This window comes from Martes martes (genome assembly GCF_963455335.1).
Source record: "Martes martes genome assembly, chromosome: 4".
Classification (NCBI taxonomy): Eukaryota; Metazoa; Chordata; class Mammalia; order Carnivora; family Mustelidae; genus Martes; species Martes martes.
The window spans coordinates 113363334-113386043 of NC_137891.1; the positions used below are offsets into that span (position 1 = coordinate 113363334).

Sequence of the window (22710 nt, forward strand, 5' to 3'; positions counted from 1 at the left end):
ACCCTATGGAAATACAGATTCTAATTCAGTAGAAGGGCAAGGATTAGGGTGAGGTAGGACAGGAGATATGGGCTCAAAATTTAAGGAGGCACTCACTCTCAGGGCCATGCCAAATGACAACCCTACACTTATACAAGCATCTCCCTAAATTTTACACCAGAAGCGATTTACTTCCTTCATCTCTTTTTTTTTAAGATTTTACTTATTATTTGACAGAGAGAGACACAGAGAGAGAGGGAAGACAAGCAGGGGGAGTGGGAGAAGGAAAAGCACGCTTCCCACTGAGCAGGCTTGATTCCAGGATCCTGGTATCATGACCTGAGCCAAAGGCAGACGCTTAACGACTGAGCCACCCAGGCGCCCCCACTTCCTTCACCTTAATCCCAATTCTGTTCAGTAGGTCTGGGGTATAGCCAAAATTCTGCAAGCCAAACAAGTTTCTAGGTGATGCTGATATTGCTGGTCCACAGACCATACTTTAAGTAGTAACGCTATAAAGAACAATTTTAAATAACTGGAAAATTTTCAGTATGGACTGTGTGTTGAATGATGTCACTGAATTAATTTTTACTTTCTCTGGTGTGTAGAGTGGTATAGTGATGTAGGAGAAGTTTCTGTTCACAGGAGATGCAGGTTTAAATATTAAATATGTAAAGTCTTATGACATCTGCAATCTTCTCTCAGGTGGTCTGGCAAAAAGGAAATGTAAAAGTATGAGATTGGGTGGGTGCATGCACAAGTGGGTACGTGTGTGTAGGTGTGTGTGGGGAGAGATGAAATGAATGTAGCTAGAGTTTAACAGTAAATCTAGGCAGAGGGTTCACAAATGTTCTCTGTCCTATCCTTTCCATGTTTTTGTAGGTTTGGAATTTTTCAAAATAAAATTTAATTAAAATTAATAAATCAATTTTAAAAATAATAAAACCCATAACACTCACTACTCTGTTGGATTTATTATTTGAACAAGGAGTTTGAGAGTCTAAATCTCATATGGATAAGCATTATTCACCTCATACAAACCAACTATAAATACACATGTGTATATATATGGACAAAAAATGAATGAAATTAAAACGAAGACACTGCTTTGTTGAAGCAAAGAACTTCCTCAGGAGTATAGTCTGGGGGTAACCAGGTATGGGCTCTAGTCTATCTATCTTCAACAAAAGCAGCTAAGTTCTTTTGTGGTGGTGGTGTTGTTTTCCACTTATGACTTTCTTTGGGAAAAGAAAAAATCCAGAGTGGAATATAAAAGCAAAACAAAACAAAAGAAAGTAAGTAAAAAAAAAAAAATCTCGAAATCTAACAGGCACCTTCTCAATGTTCTATTTAACCACATGTAATATAATTGCTTTAATTTACTGGTTTCTTATTCCTGTTCAAAATTTCTCATCGATCTTCTAATTCTCATTAGTCATACTTTCATAAGTGATATAACTTTAAACTGATTCTTACAACTCTCCCGCAGATAGAAAATTCAGAATTTTTATGATTTCATTAATTATATTTGTATTTCCTTTGTTAATGGTTGAATTGACTGCATTTTTAAAGAATTTACCAATTGTAAGAACATATTCTTTGGTTATTTTTAAAAAATTCATTTTTTTAAAGCCATAACTTTTTATGCAAAGAACAAATAAAGGTATGTAGAGGGCACAGCCAAAGTCAAGAAAGGAAGGTGGTAATAACATAATCAGGAAGAAACTAGATTTCAAACTTCAATTTTGTTGGCACAAATATTCTGTATGTTAGGTTTGGTATAGCTTGAGTCATAGGAATGCTGTTTCTATGTTTCTTCTTCATTTTGGTATTTGCCCCAATATCAAACCTTCCTATTAAGGGAATAAAACCCAATAACATAATTTCTTCTCTTACTGATTTTAATATCTGGTTACTAACATATGGAAATAAGCTACTAGATGTGTTAGGCAGCTTAATAAAAAACAGGAGGTAAGTGGCAATATAGATTTTATTTAATGAAAGTATTTCATGCCTATAACTTTTATAATGATTTTTTTTCATGTTAATGATGTTAGATGTTATTTTTACATGAGGAAATTAATTGACATGGCATTAAATGTTAAAAGTTTTGAAGAATACTATATGAAAGCTATGGATAAACATATAATTGTGTTTACAATGGCATACTTGGTAACAAAATGGATTAAAAACAGAGTACTAGGCAAAAATAACACTGGATTTTTAAAATATTCCTTATATCCAAGCTATATATGACAATAAACATGCTGATAACAGTATGTTTGGACCTATTTTTAACATTAAAAATGCAAACGAGAAATATCAAATATATAATAAGTACTTATTAAACTTTGAGTAACTGAGTATGTGCTAAGCTATTATAGGTACCTCATTTCATCTCCTCATACTGACCTTCCTCCAGAATATTCCTGTCTCTATTTTACTGATGAAAAAGTTAAAGTTCAGAGACTTAAATGAACTAGCCAGGGTTAAAGTTAACTAGTAAGCACTCTGAAATCAGAACTGAAACTCAAGTCAACTCAGCTCCCAAACCCATTCTTTTAACCATGAAGACAAAGTAGCCATGAAACTGTATTTTATCTGGAAATTCTGATTTTACTCTTAATTAATCTTATAGAAGAACTGGTATAAAGAAGCAAAACTCAACAGCTTGTAGATTCATCTCCCTTCACTTCTTCTGTTAATTCCTTACTGGTAATGTTAATAAGTAGCTACAGTTAAAAAAAAACATATTTCATTAAAAAAGAAGCCTTACTTCAGGCAAAAAAAAAAAAAAAAGAGGTTAGATAATCCACAAAACAGATTATCAACAATCAAATAATTAAGATTATAATTCACAATGAAGAAAATATACTCACAGAAACTAAGTTCACTGACTCAGGTAAAACCTTTACTTGTGAGTTTTTATCCAAGTAATTTTTGCAACTTATAGAGAAAAGTGTAAAAGCTATAGAATGTCTCTATTAAAAAAAAGTTATAAAAAAATTAGCATACTGGCCTTGATTGTTTCTTCAGATACTTGGTTCTGTAATGTTCGCAAAGCTTCATCTTTCTTCATGTTTTCCTTTTCCATCTCCTGAAAACACATAGATTAGTAGCAAAAATATGAGTACATGTATAAATATTTTAATTTTAGCATTACTAATGGGCTGTTAAGTAACTGATTTAATTAGAATTAAAGGTAGGTTATAGAAACATAAGTATTTGTCAGCGTTTAAACAGCATTTTCAGGGGCACCTGGCTGGCTCAGTCAATTAAGTGTCTGCCTTTGGCTTGGGTTATGATCCTGGGTCCTTGGATCGAGCCCTGCATTGGGCTCCCTGCTCAATGGGAGTCTGCTTCTCCCACTCTCTCCCTACTTGTGCTCTCTGTTGCTATCTCTGTCTCTTTCAAATGAATAAATTAAAAAATAAATTAAAAAATGAATAAATAAATACAATAAACAGCACTTTTACAAAGATGATTTTACCCCTTTGCTTTCCGTCAGGAGTCTGTCTAGCGATTCAAGATGATGTTGTTTACATATTATATCTTGCTGCAAAATGGACATAGTCTTTTCTTGTTCTTTAAACTGTTGGTCTTTTTTCTCTAGTTGAGATTCAAGCTAAACATAAAAACACGATTTATTAACTTTCATATAATTTTTTTAAAATCATGAAACATGTTATATACAGAAAAGAATATAATACTCACAAGTTAAATTACAACTGAAATTAAATAGACTTTTGCATTGTGCCAAATTTTCTTCAGTTTCTCTCCCTTGAGAGAAGAAATGAAATCACATAGCCAGGTCTTATCTCTCATCAATACAGTTGATTTCCTCCCTCATCAATAGAGCTGACCCTTGACCAGCACAGGTTTGAATTGAACAGGTCCACTTATATGAGGATTTTTTACAGTATAGTGCTGTAAATGTATTTTTTCTCTTCCTTACAATTTTTTTAATCACATTTTCTTTTCTCTGGCTTACTTTATGGTAAGAATGCACTATATAATACATGTAACATACAAAATATGTATTACCTAACTCTTTTATTATCACCAAGGCTTCTGGTCATGAGTAGGCTGTTAAGTTTTGGGGAGTCAAAAGTTAGATGTGAATTTTCAACTGTGTAGGAGGGACTGTGCCCCTAACCCTTAAGTTGTTCAAAGGTCAAATGTACTATGCTGATATGGTCTGTATTATTCTCTGGCATGTTTCTCACACATGTTTTTTGTGTTTACTACATATGTAGGTCTATGAATGATATGTAATATATATTTATTTTGAAATTTTATACAGACAATATCAAAACACATGCAAGTTTTAGTGACTTGATTTTTTTACTCAATATTATTTTAGATATTCATCCCTGGATAGTTATCCATGTATCCATATGTGGATCTAGTTCATTGCTTTTTCTAAAAGTGCATCAAAATTTATGCTTATATTAGAAATGTATAAGATTCTCACTCCCACAACTTCAACAATAACTGGTGTTATCAAAATTTCAAAATACCTTTGTGAAGACAAAATAGGAAATTACTGATATGTGTATATGCATATATGTGCATATTATATACAAAAGTGCAAAAATTATGTGATATATATAACACTCACATAAGTATATAATACAAATATGGCAGAACAAGGTTAACTAGAAAGCAACAAAACTAAGGAACTCTGAGGGGCGCCTGGGTGGCTCAGTGGGTTAAGTCTCTGCCTTTGGCTCAGGTCATGATCTCAGGGTCCTGGGATCGAGCCCTGCATCTGGCTCTCTGCTCGGCAGGGAGCCTGCTTCCCCCTCTCTCTCTGCCTGCCTCTCTGCCTACTTGTGACCTCTCTCTGTCAAATAAATAAATAAAATCTTAAAAAAAAACAAACAAACAAAACTAAGTAACTCTGAAAACACTCAAACGAAAATAATCAAATAACATATTAGAGGAACAGAACAAATAAAGATGGAAGAAAAGTGAACAGAGCCTTAAGGACCTGCTGGACACCATACAGTAGACCAAAATGCAGATCATGGGAGGAGAGGAGAGGGAAAAAGGGACACTGAAAATATCTGAAGAAATAATTATTGAAAATGTCTAAATTTGGGTCACCTGGCTGGCTCAGTTGGAAAAGCAAGCAACTCTTGATCTCAGGGTCATGAGTTTGGTCTCATGTTGGGTGTGGAAATTACTTGAATAAAAACTTAAAAAAAAAAAAAAAAGAAAGAAAATTTCTGAATTTAATGAAAGACACAGATAAAAACATCCAAGAATCTCAACTCCAAGAAAGATGAACTCAAAAGGGAACTGCATGAAGACATATTATAATGAAAACTTTCTAAAGACAAGGGTGCCTGGGTGCTCAGTGGGTTAAAGCCTCTGCCTTCAGCTCAGGTCATGATCCCAGGGTCCTGGGATCGAGCCCCGCATCGGGCTCTCTGCTCAGCAGGGAGCCTGCTTCCTCCTCTCTCTGTGCCTGCCTCTCTGCCTACTTGTGCTCTCTGTCTGTCAAATAAATAAATAAAATCTTAAAAAAAAAACTTTCAAAAGACAGAGAAAGAATCTTGAAATCATCAAGAGTTAAACGAATAATCATATACAAGGATCCACAATAACATTACAAGCAGATTCTCATCAGATACTTTGGAAGCCAAAAGACAATGTGTTGAAATGTCCACCAAGAATCCTACTATCTGGCAAAACTGTCCTTCCAAAGTGAGACATCAATTAAGACATTCCCAGATAAATAAATGTTAAGGGGGTTTTGGCCACTAGATATGCCCTACCAGAAATGCTCAAAGGAGATCTACAAAGTGACATGAAAGGACACCAGACAATAACTGAAAGCCATATGGAGAAATAAAACTCTCAATAAAGATAACTGCAAGGATAATTACAAATCTAGTATTATTCTAATGGTTGTAATTACATTTTTTGTTTTCTATAGGATTTAAGAGTCTAATATATTTAATGAAGAAAAAACCAGTTAGTGTAATTTATTAGTATAAATTTGGTTTGCAATTCCAAGTCTTCTTTTCTACATAATTTGAGAGACTAATACATTTGAATGAATTATTAGCTTATGTTTTAGGGCACACAATGTATAAAGAAATATTTTGGTGACATTAACATTAGAAAGGAGTGAAAATGGAGCTGTAAAAGGAACAATTTTTGTATATTACTGAAGTTAGGGTGGTACAAATTCAAATTAGAATAATAAAACTTTAGAATATTAAATGTAATACCCATGACAACCACACATATAGCAATACAATATTCACAAAAGAGAATGGAAATGAGAAAATAAGTTTTAAAATTTCACTACAAAAACAAATTAAATTCAAAAGGAGATAGTAATGTAGGAAAGGAGGAACAAAAAAGCTATAAGGCCTATAGAAAACAAACAGCATGATGACAAAAGTAAGTCAGTCTCTATCAGTATTTACTTTAAATATAAATGGATTAAACTCTCCAATCAAAAGATAGAGACTGACAGAAGATAAAACACATGATTCAACTACAGTTGTCCCTTGAACAATGCAGAAATTAGGGTGGTTGACTGCATGTGCAGTTGAAAGTCAGTGTATAACTTTTGTCTCCACAGAAACTTAACTACTAATCGCCTACTGTTGACCAAAGCCTTACCAATAACATAAACAGATTAACACATATTTTGTATCTTACATGTATCATATTCTTAGAATAAAATAAGCTAGAGGAAAAATATTAATAAAATCATAAGAGAAAATACATTTACAGTACTGCTTTAAAAAATCCACCAATAAGTGGACCCATGTAGTTCAAACTCATGTTGTTCAAGGGTCAACTGTATATGCTGTCTATAAGAGACTCACTTGAGATCCAAAGACACAAACGTATTGAAAGTGAAAGGATAGAAAAAGATATTCCACGCAAATAAGTAACCAAAAGAGAGCAGGGGTACCTACACAAATATCAGATAAGACACTTTATATCAAAAAAGGTTTTAAAAGACAAAGAAGGACATTATTTACTAGAAGGCTCAAAATAGTAGGGAGATTTAATAATTGTAAAGTTTACTCATGTAATGACAGATCATCAAAATATATGAGGCAAAAACTGACAGAACTGAAGGGAAAAATAGACAGTTCTACAAAAATAGTTGGAAACTTCAATACCCCACTCATAATAATTAGAAGACCAGACAGAATATAAGTAAGGAAACAGAGGACTTAACATAATAAATCAACTAGATCTAATAGACATATACAGAACACTCTACCCAACAACAGAATACACATTCTTCTCAAGTGTGAAGGGGACATTTTGCAGGATAGACCATGTTAGGCCACAAACTGAAATTTCAACAAATTTAGAAGTACAGATATCATTCAAAGTATCTTCTCCAACAACAACCAGATGAAATTAGAAATAAATAATGAAAGGAAAATTTAAAAATTCACAAGATTGGGACATTAATTAAGCAACAGATTTTTAAACAATCAATGAATCAAAGAATTCACAATGGAAATTAGAAGATAATCAGGAGACAAATGAAAACAAAAACACCACTTACCAAAACTTAAGAGACACAGCCAAGTGGAGCTAAGGGGTAATTTACAGCTATAAATGCTTATATTCAAAAACAAAAAAGATCTCAAGTCAATAATTTAACTTCAAAACATAAGGAACTAGAAGAAGAAGAACAAACCAAACCCAAAGCCAGTTGAGGGAAGGAAAGAACAAAGATTACAGTAAAAATCAACAAAATGGAGGACAGAAAACAAAGTATATCAATGAAATGAAAAGTTAGCTCTTAGAAAAAACAAAACAAAATTGATAAATCTTTAGCTGAGTAGATTAAAAAAACAGAGAAGGCAAATTACCAAAATCAGAATTGAAAGTGGGGATAGTACTGCCAATTATACAGAAACAAAAAAGGTCATAAGGGAGTACTATGAATAACTGTATGCCCACAAACTGAATAATCTAAATGAAATGGACACATTCCTATAAATCAAAACTACAAAGACTATATAATGAAGAAACAGATCATCTGAATAATGACCTAAAACTAGTAAGAGGTTCAATCAGTAATCAAAAGCTCCCAACAAAGAAAAGCCTTAAACCTGATAGACTCACTAGTGAATTCTACCAAACATTTGAAGAATACCAATGTTCAACTTCAGCCACATGACAACTTCTTTCAAGATATGTCTCCAAAGGCAAAGAAAACAAAAGCGAAAATGAACTTTTGGGACTTCATCAAGATCAAAAGCTTCTGCACAGCAAAGGAAACAGTCAACAAAACAAAGAGGCAACCCATGCAATGGGAGAAGATATTCGCAAATCACAGTACAGACAAAGGGCTGATAGCCAATATCTATAAAGAAGTCCTCAAACTCAACACACACAAAACAGATAATCACATCAAAAAATAGGCAGAAGACATGAACAGACACTTCTCCAAAGAAGACATACAAATGGCTAACAGACACATGAAAAAATGTTCATCACCACTAGCCCAGCGAGATTCAAATCAAAACCACATTGAGATACCACTTTATACCAGTTAGAATGGCCAAAATTAACAAGACAGTAAACAACAAGTGTTGGAGAGGATGTGGAGAAAGGGGAACCCTCTTCCACTGCTGGTGGGAATGCAAGTTGGTGCGGCTACTTTGGAAAACAGTGTGGAGATTCCTTAAGAAATTAAATATAGAGCTACCCTATGACCCTGTAACTGCACTATTGTGTATTTACCCCAAAGATAAATATGTAGTGAAAAGAAGGGCCATTTGTACCCCAATGTTCATAGCAGTAATGGCCACAGTCACCAAACTGTGGAAAGAACCAAGATGCCCTTCAACAGACGAATGGATAAAGAAGATATGGTCCTTATACACAATGGAGTATTATGTCTCCATCAGAAAGGATGAATACCCAACTTTTGTATCAACATGGATGGGACTGGAAGAGATTATGCTGAGTGAAATAAGTCAAGCAGAGAGAGTCAATTATCATATGGTTTTGCTTATTTGTGGAGCATAAGGAATAACATGGAGGACATGGGGAGATGGAGAAGAGAAGTGAGTTGGGGGAAATTGGAGGGGGAGATGAACCATGAGAGACTGTGGACTCTGACAAACTGAGGGTTTTGGAGGGGAAGGGGATGGGAGGTTGGGTGAGCCTGGTGGTGGGTATTATGAAGGGCACGTACTGCATGGAGCATTGGGTGTGTGGTGCATAAACAATGAATTCTGGATCACTGAAAAGAAATTTTAAAAAATAAATACAAATTTAAAAAAAAATACCAATGTTCAGGGGTACCTGGATGACTTGGCCAGTTGAGTGTCTGACTAATGATTTCTGCTGAGGTCATGATTTCATGGGATCAAGCAATACATTGGGTTCTATGCTCAGTATGGAGTCTGCTTGAGATTCACTCTCTCTGCCCCTCTGCCCCTCCCTCCACCTCCCTCCACATCCTCTTTCTCCCTCTGTCAAAAAAATATAAAATACCAATCTTTCTCAAACTTTTCCAAAAAAGTTAAGAAAGTGAGAACACTTTTTAACTAATTCTGAGACCAGATTTAACCTGATACTAAAACCAGACAAAGACACAAATGGAAAACTACAGATCAATATCCCTAATGAACATTAATGCCAACATCAATATAATACTAATAATCCAAATTCAGCAGCATGGTAAAAGGATTATACACTATGATCAAGTGGGATTTATTCCTGAAATGCAAGGGTGGTTCAACTTGTAAAAATCAATCAATGTAATACACCATATAAACAGAATGAAGGAAAAAACACATGATCATCTCAACTGATGCAGAAAAGTTGACAAAACTCAACACCCTTTCATGATAAAAACACTCAACAAACTAGGAATAAAAAACAACTACCTTAACCTAATAAAAGCCATATATGGAAAACCTACAGCTAACACTGTACTGAAAATGGTGAAAAACTAAAAGCTTTTCCTCTAAGATCAAGAACAAAATAAGGATGCCCCCTTTCACTTCTATTCACCACAGTACTAGAAGTTCTGGCCAGAGCAGTCAGTGTCCATTGGTAGATAAATTGATAAGCAAAATGTGGTATATACAGACAACAGAATATTATTCATTCTTATAAAAGAAGTAAATTCTGCAATATGCCACAACATGGATGAGCCTCGAGGACATTATGCTAAGTGAATTAAGCCAGTCACGAAAAGACAAATAATGTATGATTCCACTTACAAGAGGTACTTAGGGTAGTCAAAATCCTTGGGACAGAAGAAAGTAGAATGATGGTAGCTAGGGGATAGGGGAGGGGATAATGGGAGGTATTATTTAATAAGTATAGAGCTGCCATTCTGATATTATCCCACATGTCCCTTAGGCTCTGTTCCTTTTCCAAATCTTTTTTTCTCTCTGTTGCTCAGACTGGGTAATGTTATTTCTCTATATTTCAAGCTCACATTTTTACACACACACACACACACACACACACACACACCACCCTCAATGGAGTATTATCTAGCCACAAAAAAGAAAAACATAGTATCTTACTCTTTCAATCTGCTTTTCCATTTCTTTATGCTGTTCAAGATGAATTTTCTTGGCCTTTTCAAAAGCTAAACAAATTTTCTCATGTTCTGTATTGATATTGGTTTCTAGACTTCTTATCTTTTCATTCTTTTCCTAGACATACAAATACACTTTAAAAGAATATAACTGACAACTAGTTTTACATAAAAGTACCTAAGTAAAGCATTAAATTTGTCATACTGTATTCTTTGAAGAATCACCATAGTTAATATGTAAAACTTCAAAAATATTTAAACAGTTAATGAAAAGACAAAATAGTTATTTAAAAAAACTGTCAAAATAAAAAGATTTAACTATTTCAAAGTACTGAAAAGCGTATCAAAGAAGTATAACATTTCCTTCAAAATTCTACTATAATAAAAATGAGAAATTACAGATAGCAACTTGCCATATAAGCCTATAAACTTAAAAATAAAGAAGCAAAAAAATGAATCATCAGAAAAATTTACTAGAGTTTATACTTTCCTATTGGGTATACTGTACAACAATGATACTAAAACAAGCACGCTGTCACAAATCAAGTGCCTTAAAGTCACAGTGAATTTGTAGCCAAACAGTAATTTTTACCATAAGCTCCTGTTCTAGTTCTGCATTTTTTGCAGCAACAGAGGAATAAGCAACTATTTTTTCTTCCAGCTGTTTCTCGAGAGTTAAAAGTTGAGAACATTTCTTTGTCATCTGAAAACACATTGAAATAAATAAAAAATTATTTCTTAAAAATTACTTTTAAAGATTAAGTGACAATTTAGAAGAAAAATAGTGAAGGGAAGACCAGATATACGACAGATTGTTCCATCTATGTAATACAAAAGTAGTTTAATTCTGACCCCTATGTCCAAATATGACTGCATCCTAACCCACTTCTTAAAAGTAGCTGTTAAAGACTGGAATTAGTATAATAAAATGTTAAGAGTAGCTATTTTTGGTTGTGGAATTATTAATGATTTATTTTCTTCTTTGTCCTTTCTGTATTTTCAACAAGACTGTGTTAATTTTGTAATTTAAAAAGTTATTAATCTCAGTACGAGAGAATTTTCTAAGTAAGCGGATGGCATAATTTAGATTTAGACTAACTAAATATCCTTTTCCATTACTTAGGTAATGAAACTTTTTCCTAAGTGTGGGGTAAAGATTTTAAAATGAGAAATCAGACATTTTAAAAGTACTCCTATCAAAAAAAAGTATTCCTACCGACAGCATCAGCTTCAGTCTATATTCAGTGCGAATATAACATATACACATGAGGTTCTGGTCTATAATTACCTAAGAAGGCATTCTTATTCTGTCCTCAATAGAAATGAAGATCAAATACTCACAAAACACGCATTATACAATTTTCAAAATGTAATCCAAACATATCTGCATCAGAATCATATGCACTTGTTCACAAATGGAGATTTCTGAGCATGACTCCCTACCTACTGAACCAGAATCATTAGAACAGTAACCAAAATCTGCACGTTTAACAGGCATCCCAGCTCATTCTGCTGTTAGCTAACATTCAAAATCATCTATTATCACTCTTTTTCTTCTAATTACATAATCCAAATTCTTGACTTGTTGAAAGTTTATTAGCCATATTAACTTATACTTGGAAGAAATAATAGACTGCCATACATTAGAAGTTCCACCATATTTGAGACCTGCTAGCCACTAGAGAGTAACTTCTTACTTTTAACATAGGTTAAAACCCAAAGGTTTCCAAATATGATTTTAAAAGATTTTATAACTGATGTATAAATCTGGACTTACACATCCAACTTTGACACAACTCTACAGGACCTTTTTTCTTGTCTCCCCAGTTAGTACATACAAACAGCTAATTCAAGCTTACTTCACTTTCCAGTTTGCTAGAGTTTGAAGCTTTCTCCAGCAGCTCCTCTTGTATCAGCTGAAACTGACTAGTTCTGTGGGCCATGTTAACCTTCAAATCAGAATTCTCAGCTTCTATTTGCATCAACTTAGCACGTAGTTCTTCTATTCCAGAAGCAAGTCTTTGTCTTTCTCTTTCATACTGCTTATTCACAGTATATTGATTTTGGTCTTTTATTCTTTCTGCTAACAAACATAGAAGGAAAATTGTTCTGTATAAAACTTAAAGAATAGGGGTGCCTGGGTGTCTCAGTCTGTTAAGCATCTGCCTTTGGCTTGGGTCATGATTCCAAGGTCCTGGGATCAAGCCCTGTGTCAGGCTCCCTGCTTGGTGGATAGCCTGCTTCTCCCTCTGCCCCTCCTTGCGCTCTCTCACTCATTTGCTCTCGCTCTATCCCAAATAAAGTCTTTTTTTTTTATTCTTAAAAATCTTTTAAAAACAAGCTTAAATAAAAACCTATTATATGTTGAAAGATTTAGTCATAAACAAAGTTTAATTTCTCATCTAAAAATACTAAAGGGAATGGAGAATGAGACATACATTAAGGAAAATATAATGAAGGAACATAGTAAGTAAGGTAATTTCTATATTTAAGTACATAACAAAGTAGGAATAAATTCTTCTGAATCACTCACTTTTCTAGACTATTCCTTTATAACAGAAAGAGTCCTTCTCTCACTCTAAAAGTACCCCCCCACACTTTTTTGGATAGAAAACATTGTTTTTAAAAAATCATTGTTTTTTAAAAAAGCTGTGCTGTTTCCTTAAACTAAAGTTGACCATAAAACTTCTCTGGATAACCTGGAATCATTAAGAATATTTTGATATAGGGGCACCTGGATGGCACAGTTGGTTAAGCATCTGCCTCCTGCTCAGATCATGATCTCAGGGTTCTGGGACAGAGCCCTGAATCAGGCTCCCTGCTCAACAAGGGAGTCTGCTTCTCCCTTTCCCTTCTGCCCTTCCCCCCACTTGTGCTTTTACTCTCTCTCTCATGTTCTCTCTCACTCTCAAATAAATAATCTTTTTCAAAAAAAAGTGTTTTCATGTACTGTATACAGATGCAAGTTCAAAAACTGAAGAACAGAATTCTTCCTAGTCTAAACTAGCTCATAAGAATTCAACGATGCTTTTTTGAAGCTACTGAGGGTTAGCAAAAATAGTTGTTCGAACACATCCTATCTCCACTACATACATATAAACCTACTCCCACCCAAAAGTGACTGAGTTTTCAGGAGTGCCTTAAAGAGGCATAACCTATATGGCATGAAAAACCACATAGGTATAGAAATGTATAGAGATGTATTATGCTTTCAAGGTTTGCTTAAGCAGCCATCTCCTACCAATTCTCCGTGTTCCTAATAGTTCACATTCTAGGCTATCTATCTATCATTAGCTCTATACTCTTTGATGTCAGAGAATTTATAACATATTTATTAACACCTCTAATAACTAGCATTCACTCTGCTAATAATGTCATTACTCATCCCTATTCTCTCTAATCACTTAGCTATCTAATTTTCTCTGCTGTCATTTTTCCTGCCACCAGTCAAGTATACTTGAAGATAGACCATGATAAGTTAAAGATACATAAGTTAACCACTAGGGCAACCATTAAGAAAATAAAGAGGTATAGTTAGCTAATCAATAGTGGAGACAAGAATGGAATACTAAAATATAACTGATCCAAAAGAAAGCAGGAAAGATGAATAAAGGCCATTAAAATAAATACCAAACAAACACCAAGATGACAGTTTTTCTCTCCCTCTCCCTTTGCCCCCCACAAGGGGGCAAAAGTATTATTATTTAAATAAATAAAAATGTACTTGATGTAAATTTTACTTACAATAAAGTGCACCCATTTAAAATATAAAGTTCGATACATTTGGTCAAATGTTTATTTTTTTCCATAGGCTTATATCTTTGTAACTATCACCACAATCAAGACATCTAACATTTCCATCAGAAACAAATGGCCAACAGACATATGAGAAAGTGTTCAACATCACTAAGTACCAGGGAAATGTAAATCAAAACCTCAGTAAGATATCACCTCATACCTGCCAGAACAGCTAAAATAAAAAACACATTTGGAAAACAATATGGAATTTCCTTAAAAAAACCAAAAACAGAGTGGCACCTGGGTGGCTCAGTGGGTTAAAGCCTCTGCCTTTGGCTCAGGTCATGATCCCAGGGCCCTGGGATGGTGGGCTCTCTGCTCAGCAGGGAGCCTGCCTGCCCCCTACTGCTTCTCTCTCTGCCTACTTGTAATCTCTGTCTGTCAAATAAATAAATTCTTTAAAAGAAAAACAAGCAGAATTATTATATGATTTAGTAATTTTACTAGTGGGTATATACCCAAAAAAAAGGAAAACACTAACTCAAAAAGATATATGCACCCCTATATTTATTCCATTATTATTTACAATAGCCAAGATAAGGAAGCAACCTAAGTGTCCACCAATAAATGAACGGATAAAGAAGATAGGGTGTGGGTGTGTATAAAATGGAATATTACATTTCAGTAATACCAACCATAAAAGTAATACCAGCCATAAAAAATAAAAAATAATGAGATTTTGCCATTTGCTACATAAATGGACCTAGAGGATATAATGCTAACTGAAATAAGTCAGAGAAAGACAAATACTGTTTGATTTCACTCACATGTGGAATTTAAGAAACAAATGAACAAAGAAAAAAGGACAAAAATACACTCATATATGGAGAACAAATTGGTTGTTGCCAGAGGGTGGGGAAAGAGTTAAATAGATAAAAGGGATTAAGAGTACACTTGTCATGATGAATGCTGAGTAATGTATAGAAATGTTGAATTACTATATTGTATACCTGAAGCTAACATAACACGCTATGTTAATTATACTTTAATTTTAAAAAAAAAACCCGGGGCGCCTGGGTGGCTCAGTGGGTTAAGCCGCTGCCTTCGGCTCAGGTCATGGTCCTAGGGTCCTCGGATCGAGTCCCGCATCGGGCTTTCTGCTCAGCAGAGAGCCTGCTTCCCTCTCTCTCTCTCTCTGCCTGCCTCTCTGCCTACCTGTGATCTCTCTCTGTCGGATAAATAAATAAAAATCTTTAAAAAAAAAAACAAAAAAAACCCAAAACCAGAAAAACATTCCCGCAGGATCCCTTGTACTCCTTCTCAGTTTTCTTTGGGTTTAATTGTCTTTAATTTTTCTTACAGTGAAAGCTTAGATTATTGATTTTAAACATTTCTTCTTTTCTAATCTAAGTGTTTTAAGGTATAAAATTATCTTTAGGCAATGCTGTAGCTGACACTAATTTTTATATGTTGCATTTTCATTTTATTTACTTCAAAATATCCTATAATATCTTTCGTGTGTGTTTATTTCCAAATATTTAGAATTTTCTGGCTATTTTCTTGTTATTAGTAGTGGATATTAGGTTGTATGAATGAACCTGATTTCAGTTTTTTAAAATGTTTTGAGACTTCATTTATTGGCCAGCATATGGAGTATCGTGATGAATATTTTAAATACATTTGAGAAAATTGTATATTCTGGTGATTACCATATAGAGTGAATGTCAATCATATTAAACTTCTTTATAGTACTTAAGTCTTCTTTCCTCTTAATGATTTTTTTTTTAAAGATTTTATTTATTTATTTGACAGAGAGAGATCTCAAGTAGGCAGAGCAGCAGGCAGAGAGAGGGGGAAGCAGGCTCCTTGCCCAGCAGAGAGCCTGATGTGGGACTTGATCCCAGGACCCTGAGATCATGACCCGAGCGGAAGGCAGCGGCCTAACCCACTGAGCGACCCAGGCACCCCCTCTTAATGATTTTCTGTGTACTTGTTCTATCAATTACTGAGAAAGTACTTTTGAAATCTTCAGATATATGTGGGTTTGTTAATTTATCCTTCTAGTTCTGTCAGCCTCAACTCTGGTTTGTCCAAAATTAATATAGTTATTCCAGCTATTTTTTATTGATATATAATTGACATATAACACTATATTAGTTTCAGGTGTATGACATAATGATTTGGTATATGTATGTATTTTGAAATGATTACTACAATAAGTCTATTTAATGTGCATCACATATAGTTACAAATTTTAGGGAGGGATGACAGCCTTTAAGATCTTCTCTCCCACATAAACAATGAATCCTGGAACACTGCATCAAAAATGAATGACTAACATTAACACAATAAAGAAAAAGAAAGATATTCTCTCCCAACAATCTTTATACATCTAATATGGTATTAGTAACTATAGTCATCATGCTATATATTACATCTCCAGGACTTGTTTATATTATAACTGAAAGTTTGTACCTTTTGACCACATTTACCCATTTTTCCCACCCCTAAGTCCTGCCTCTGGCAAACATCAATTTGTCCTCTATGAGTTTGTTTTGTTGTTTTGACATTTCACACATAAGCAAGATCATGCAGTATTTGTCTTTCTCTGCCTGACTTCTTGTTTAACCTAATGTCCTCAAGGTTCACCCATGTTGTCACAAGTGGCAGGGTGTCTTTTTTATGGCTGAATAATATTTGAGTGTGTATGTGTACATTATATACATATATATAGTATAGGAGTGCAGACATCTTTTCAAGATAGTGATTTCAGGGGGTTGGCAGGATGGAGTAGCCAGATGATGGGTATTAAGGAGGGCACATGTTGTGATGAGCACTGTGTGTTGTATGCAACTAATGAATCATTGAACACTACATCAAAAACTAATGATGTATTATATGATGGCTAACTGAACATAATAAAAAAAAGATAGTCATTTCAGATGTCAGATAAATACTCCAAACTGGAATTACTGCAACATATGGTAGTCCTATTTTTAATTTTTTGAGGAACTTCCATACTGTTTTGCAAAGCAACTGTACAATTTACGTGATCACCAACCGGGCACAAGGGTTCCCTTTTCTTCACATCCTCACCAATGCTTATTTCTTGCCTTTTTGATGATAGCTATTCTGACAGATGTGGGGTGATATGTCATTGTGGCGTGATACGTCATTGTGGCTTTGACTGCATTTCCCTGATGATTAGTGCTGTTGAGCATCTTTTCATGTGTTTGTTTACCATGTGGATGTCTTCTTTGGAAGAATGTCTATGTAGATCCTCTGCCCATTTAAAAAAAATATTTATCTGAAAGAGAGAGCTAGGGGAGGAGCAGAGGGTGAGGACAAGCGGACTTTACACTAAGTGCCGAACCCAACTTGGGGCTCGATTACAAGCCCTGAGATCAAGACTGAGTTGAAATCAAGAGTCAGATACTCAAATGACTGAGCCAGGTGCCCCGCCTCTGCCCATTTTTTTAAATTAAATTTTTTTTGTATTGAGTTGTAGGAATTTTTATGTATGGATATTAATGCCTTATCAGATATGATTTACAAATGCTTTCTCCCACTTTATAGGTTGTCTTTTATTTTGCTGGAGAGAAGCTTTTTAGTTTGATATAGTCCCACTTATTTTTACTTTCTTGTTTTTGATTTTGGTGTCAAGTCCAAAAGAAAATCATCATCACGACTGACACCTAGGAGCTTTTTTCTTACATTTTCTTCTAGTTTTATGGTTTCAGGTTTTATATTCGTCCATAATCCATTTTGAGTTGATTTTTGTTTGTAAGATAGTAGTCTACTTTCATTCTTTTGCATTTGGCTATTCAGTTTTCCTGACAGTGTTTATTGAAAAGGCTATCTTTATCCTATCGAATGTTCTTATCTCCTTTGTTGTAAATTAATTGACTCCTTATGCACAGATTTTGTGGTCTCTATGCTGTTCCATTGGTCTATGTCTGTTTTTAATGTCAATACCACACTGTTTTAAATATTATAGCTTTGTAATATAGTTTGAAATTAGGAAATGTGATGCCTCCAGCTTTTACTTTTTCAAAATTACTTTGGCTATTGGGTCTTTTGTGGTCCCATATAAATTTTAGGATTGTTCTACTGTTCTATAAAAAATGCCATTGGAGGGCGCCTGAGTGGGTCAGTCAGTAAAGCATCTGCCTTCAGCCCAGCTCATGATTCCAGGGTCCTGGGATTGAGTCCTGCATTGGGATCCCTACTCCGTGGGGAGTCTGCTTCTCCCTCTCTCTCTCTTTGCCCCTCCCCTCTGCTTGTGTGTGCTCTCTCTCTCTTGCTCAGATAAATAAATCTTTAAAAATGTATATATAATATATATATATATGTATATATATATATCTTTGTATTAAAAAAAAAAAAAAGCAGGGCAGCTGTGTGGCTCAGAGGGTTAAGCCTCTGTCTTCGGCTCAGGTCATGATCTCAGGGTCCTGAGATCGAGCCCCGCATTGGGCTCTCTGCTCAGCGGGGGCCTGCTTCCCCCTCTCTCCCTACATGCCTCTCTTCCTACTTGTGATCTCTCTCTCTCAAATAAATAAAATCTTAAAAAAAATTAAAAATTTAAAAATTTTGGGGCCCCTGGGTGGCTCAGTGGGTTAAAGCCTCTGCCATCGACTCAGGTCATGATCCCAGGGTCCTGGGATCGAGCCCCACATCGAGCTCTCTGCTCAGCAGGGAGTCTGCTTCCCTTCCTCTCTCTCTGCCTGCCTCTCTGCCTACTTGTGATCTCTGTCTGTCAAATAAATAAATAAAATCTTAAAAAAAAAAAGGTTATTTAAAAAAATTTTTTTTAAATTTTTTTTAAAAAAACCACTGGAAAGGAGCTAGAAAAAGAACAACAAACAAAACCTAAAGCCAGGAGAAGGGAAATAAAGATTAGAGCAGAAATAAATGATATAGAAACAAACAAAAAAAGAAACCCAGAACAGATCAATGAAACCAGGAACTGGTTCTTTGAAAGAATAAAACTGATAAACCCTGAGTCAGATTTATCAAAACGAAAAGAGAGGGGAACCTGGGTGGCTCTGTCAGTTGTGTCTGCCTTTGGCTCAGATCATGATGTTGGGGTCCTAGGATTGAGCCCTGTGTTAGGCTCCCTGCTCAGCGGGGAGTCTGCTTCACGTTCTCCCTCTGCCCCTACCCTGCTCATGCTTTCACTCACTCTGTCTTTCTCAAATTAATAAATAAAAAAATCTTAAAAAAAAAAAAGAGAGAGAGAGAGAGAGGAGGAATCAGATAGATAAAATCATGAATGAGGAGAGATCAGACCAACCCAAACTAGTACTAACAGATTATCGATAATAGAAACTAAACTTTTGATAATCCATTTCTCTAAAAAATTATCATAAAAGACTTAGAATTAAGGGGCACCTCAGTGGTTCAGTCAGTTAAATGTCTGCCTCAGGTAATGATCCCAAGGTCCCTGCTCAGCAGGGAGCCTGATTCTCCCTCTGCCCCACCCCCTGCTCATGCTTATGCTTCCCCCTCCCCTGAAATAAATAAAATCTTAAAAAAAAAAAAAAGACCTAGAATTTAAAAATTCAATTTAATACACTCACCTAATTGACTACCTCCTAGTTTTACCGGTTCTGTCTCTAAACTATTTAATTTGCCACTTTCTTGTTTGTCATTACAAGCAATAAGACTCTTAGATAACTGATTTGCAGCCAGGTTTGCCTGAAGCTTTTGAATTTCTGCCTCCTTTATTGCAAGCTTAATCCTAGAACAAAATAAAATACACCAAAAATTATTAGAAAGATCTTATATAAATATCTCATATCATTTTTACCTCAAGTTAGCAAAATTTTAAAACTCTGGTATTTGTTAACTATTGGGCAGGATGTAGAAATTCTTACATACCATTGATTGGAATCTAAACTGGTTCAGCTATTTTAAAAACTTGATAGTACCTAGTAAAACTAAAAATCTACACACATCATGACCTAGCAATTTCACTTTTGGAGAAACTCTGGCATATTGTAAAAGGAAACATATAAACGTATATAATTTGGAGCACTGTTTATAATGGAAGAAAAGTAGAAACAAGGTAGCTATCAATAAATAGTGATACAGTTATAGGATAGACTCCTATATAGTTAGCTACTAAAACTAACCATACTAATCCACCCATTGATTAGTCACTCTAACTACCTACCTCAACATTTATGAATTTAAAAAATAATGCTGAGTGAAAAAGCAAAATTATAAACAATATAAGCACATAGTATATTTTCCATGTATGGATGTAAACATATACAAAATGGACTGAAGAATATACACCCAATTCAGGATGGTGGACACTTAGGAGGAGAATGAGACTAGTGAGAAGGAACATCCCATAATGTTTTTACTTTTTACTTAAACACATTTGAAAAAAATATCACAGAATGTTAGGAAGAATCAATTATTAGTTGTGGGAACACAGATATTTGTTATAATCCCTGCAGAACTTTTCTGTACATTTTTCATCTTCTCAAAGATTAAATTAATTTAATTACCAATTTTAAAAAAAACACTGTATTTGCTGCAACTTCAGCATCTGAAAACCATACCTCAATTCTGAAATCACCATTTTATTTGCCTCACAGCAGCCAATGTAATTGTCTTCCTTGTTTGAGAAACTACTCATCTGGTGTTTAGAAAGAGATGACTTAAAACCAAACATTTCTCTTTTTAACTGCAAATTTAAAAACAAACACATGTAAACTTACAACATCGATGATGCAACTGTTTTATTATTCAGAACTCCAATTTTTAAAAATTATGTGAATTAATAGAAAAACCTAAGGTCCATCAATAGGATAAATGTATAAATACATTATGAAATATTAAGATAGCAGGAAAACCACAAGAGTTAAAATAAACCTGTGTTATATAAATCATTTGGAGACATCATATAACACAACATTAAGTGAAAAACAACGAGGCACATGTAGTATTTTCCAAAAATATATTAGTAATGTATGTTTTTCTAGAGCATTCATATGTGGCAACATTTAAAATATAGACAAGAAGGATACACATGAGTTTTGGAATAGTGCCTACCTCTGTGGACAGATGGAAAGGACTGGGATCTAACACAGTACATAAAGAGGCCTTATTTATCTGTAAAATTTTATTCTAAAAAAATCTGAAGTGGATATCACAATATGTTACTCAGATATAGCAAGTGGTATGTGCTTTTCTGTATGTTTGAACAATAGAGAATTTTTTAAATTAGTTGTGAAAGGGGGTAAGATAAGCACTTAATGACTACTACCTTCAAATTATAACCAAACCAAGCTTCTTAGAAATGAAAAAAATTCACATTTCCAAACCATGTTATTCCTAGCATTGCATGAAATACAGGATCAAACATATATTACCACACCAACTTCAGAATCACATAGAAAGTAATTCTTGATATTGAGTCAAATGAGAATATCAGTTTAAAATGAATGCTATTGGGTGCCTGGGTGGCTCAGTCAGTTAAGCATCTGTCTTTGGCTCAGGTCATGATCCCAGGGTTCTGGGGTGGAGACTTGCATCAGGCTCCCTGCTCAGCGGGGAGCCTGCTTCTCCTTCTCCCTCTGCTCTTATCCCCACTTATTCTCTCTCTCTCTCACTTTCAAATAAATAAAATCTTTTTAAAAAATTAAAAAATGAATGCGATCTGCATCTAATTACTATCAAGTTTCAAAAGTAAACAGTACATTAAAAACCTAAGCAAATAATCAGGATCCTAGGAAAGCAGATATAGCAGAGGTCTGGGAACCAAGAATCATGCATTCTAGTTTTAATTCTGCTACCAGCTAGTTGTAAAAGTTACTTACTTCCTTGGTGCTACATTTCTTCAGCAATAAAATGACGGTGTTGAATCAAACAGTTTCTAAGGCCCCTTTCAGCTTGTTAATTCCATGGTAGTTTAAAATTGGTAAGAATCTACCACCCATTCAAATATATTTGAAACCATCCATGAGATATTTATCTACGCTCTTTTCCTGATCTCACCCTTATTGTACATGTATCAATAATGGGTTTCTGATACAGTTATATTTACTTTCTTCCTAATCTCACTTATATATATGGTCATATATATAACTGAAAGAGAAATGGTGGTCAGCTGCTATCATAAAAACATTTTAATGTTCTGTGCATTCTAATAAGTACATGAAAAGTCACACAACATTATTAGTCATTAGAAAAATGCAAATTAAAACTACAATGTGATACCACTTTATACCCACTAAGATGGCTATAATCTAAAAGACAGATAATAAAAGATGTTGGCTAGGATGCAGAAAAACAGGAACAATCATACATTCCTGGTGAGAACCTAAAATGGTACAGCTACTCTGGAAAACAGTTTAACATAACTTTACCATATGACACAGAAAGTCCACTTCTTGGTAACTATCTACTCAAGAGAAATG

At 34.5% G+C, this 22710-nt stretch overlaps 1 protein-coding gene across 1 annotated transcript in view; it reads right to left on the minus strand.

Moving 5' to 3' along the window:
• The window catches only part of CCDC18 (coiled-coil domain containing 18), a 105710-nt gene that overhangs the window by 57119 nt on the left and 25881 nt on the right, over positions 1–22710 (minus strand). Inside the window, exons 10-16 of the mRNA XM_080800905.1 lie at positions 20851–20975; positions 19858–20018; positions 12397–12620; positions 11130–11240; positions 10524–10655; positions 3470–3604; positions 2999–3076 (exon numbers count right to left, since the gene is read on the minus strand). Of these exons, the coding sequence (XP_080657031.1) occupies positions 2999–3076; positions 3470–3604; positions 10524–10655; positions 11130–11240; positions 12397–12620; positions 19858–20018; positions 20851–20975 (966 nt within the window). The remainder of the gene's footprint in view (positions 1–2998; positions 3077–3469; positions 3605–10523; positions 10656–11129; positions 11241–12396; positions 12621–19857; positions 20019–20850; positions 20976–22710) is intronic.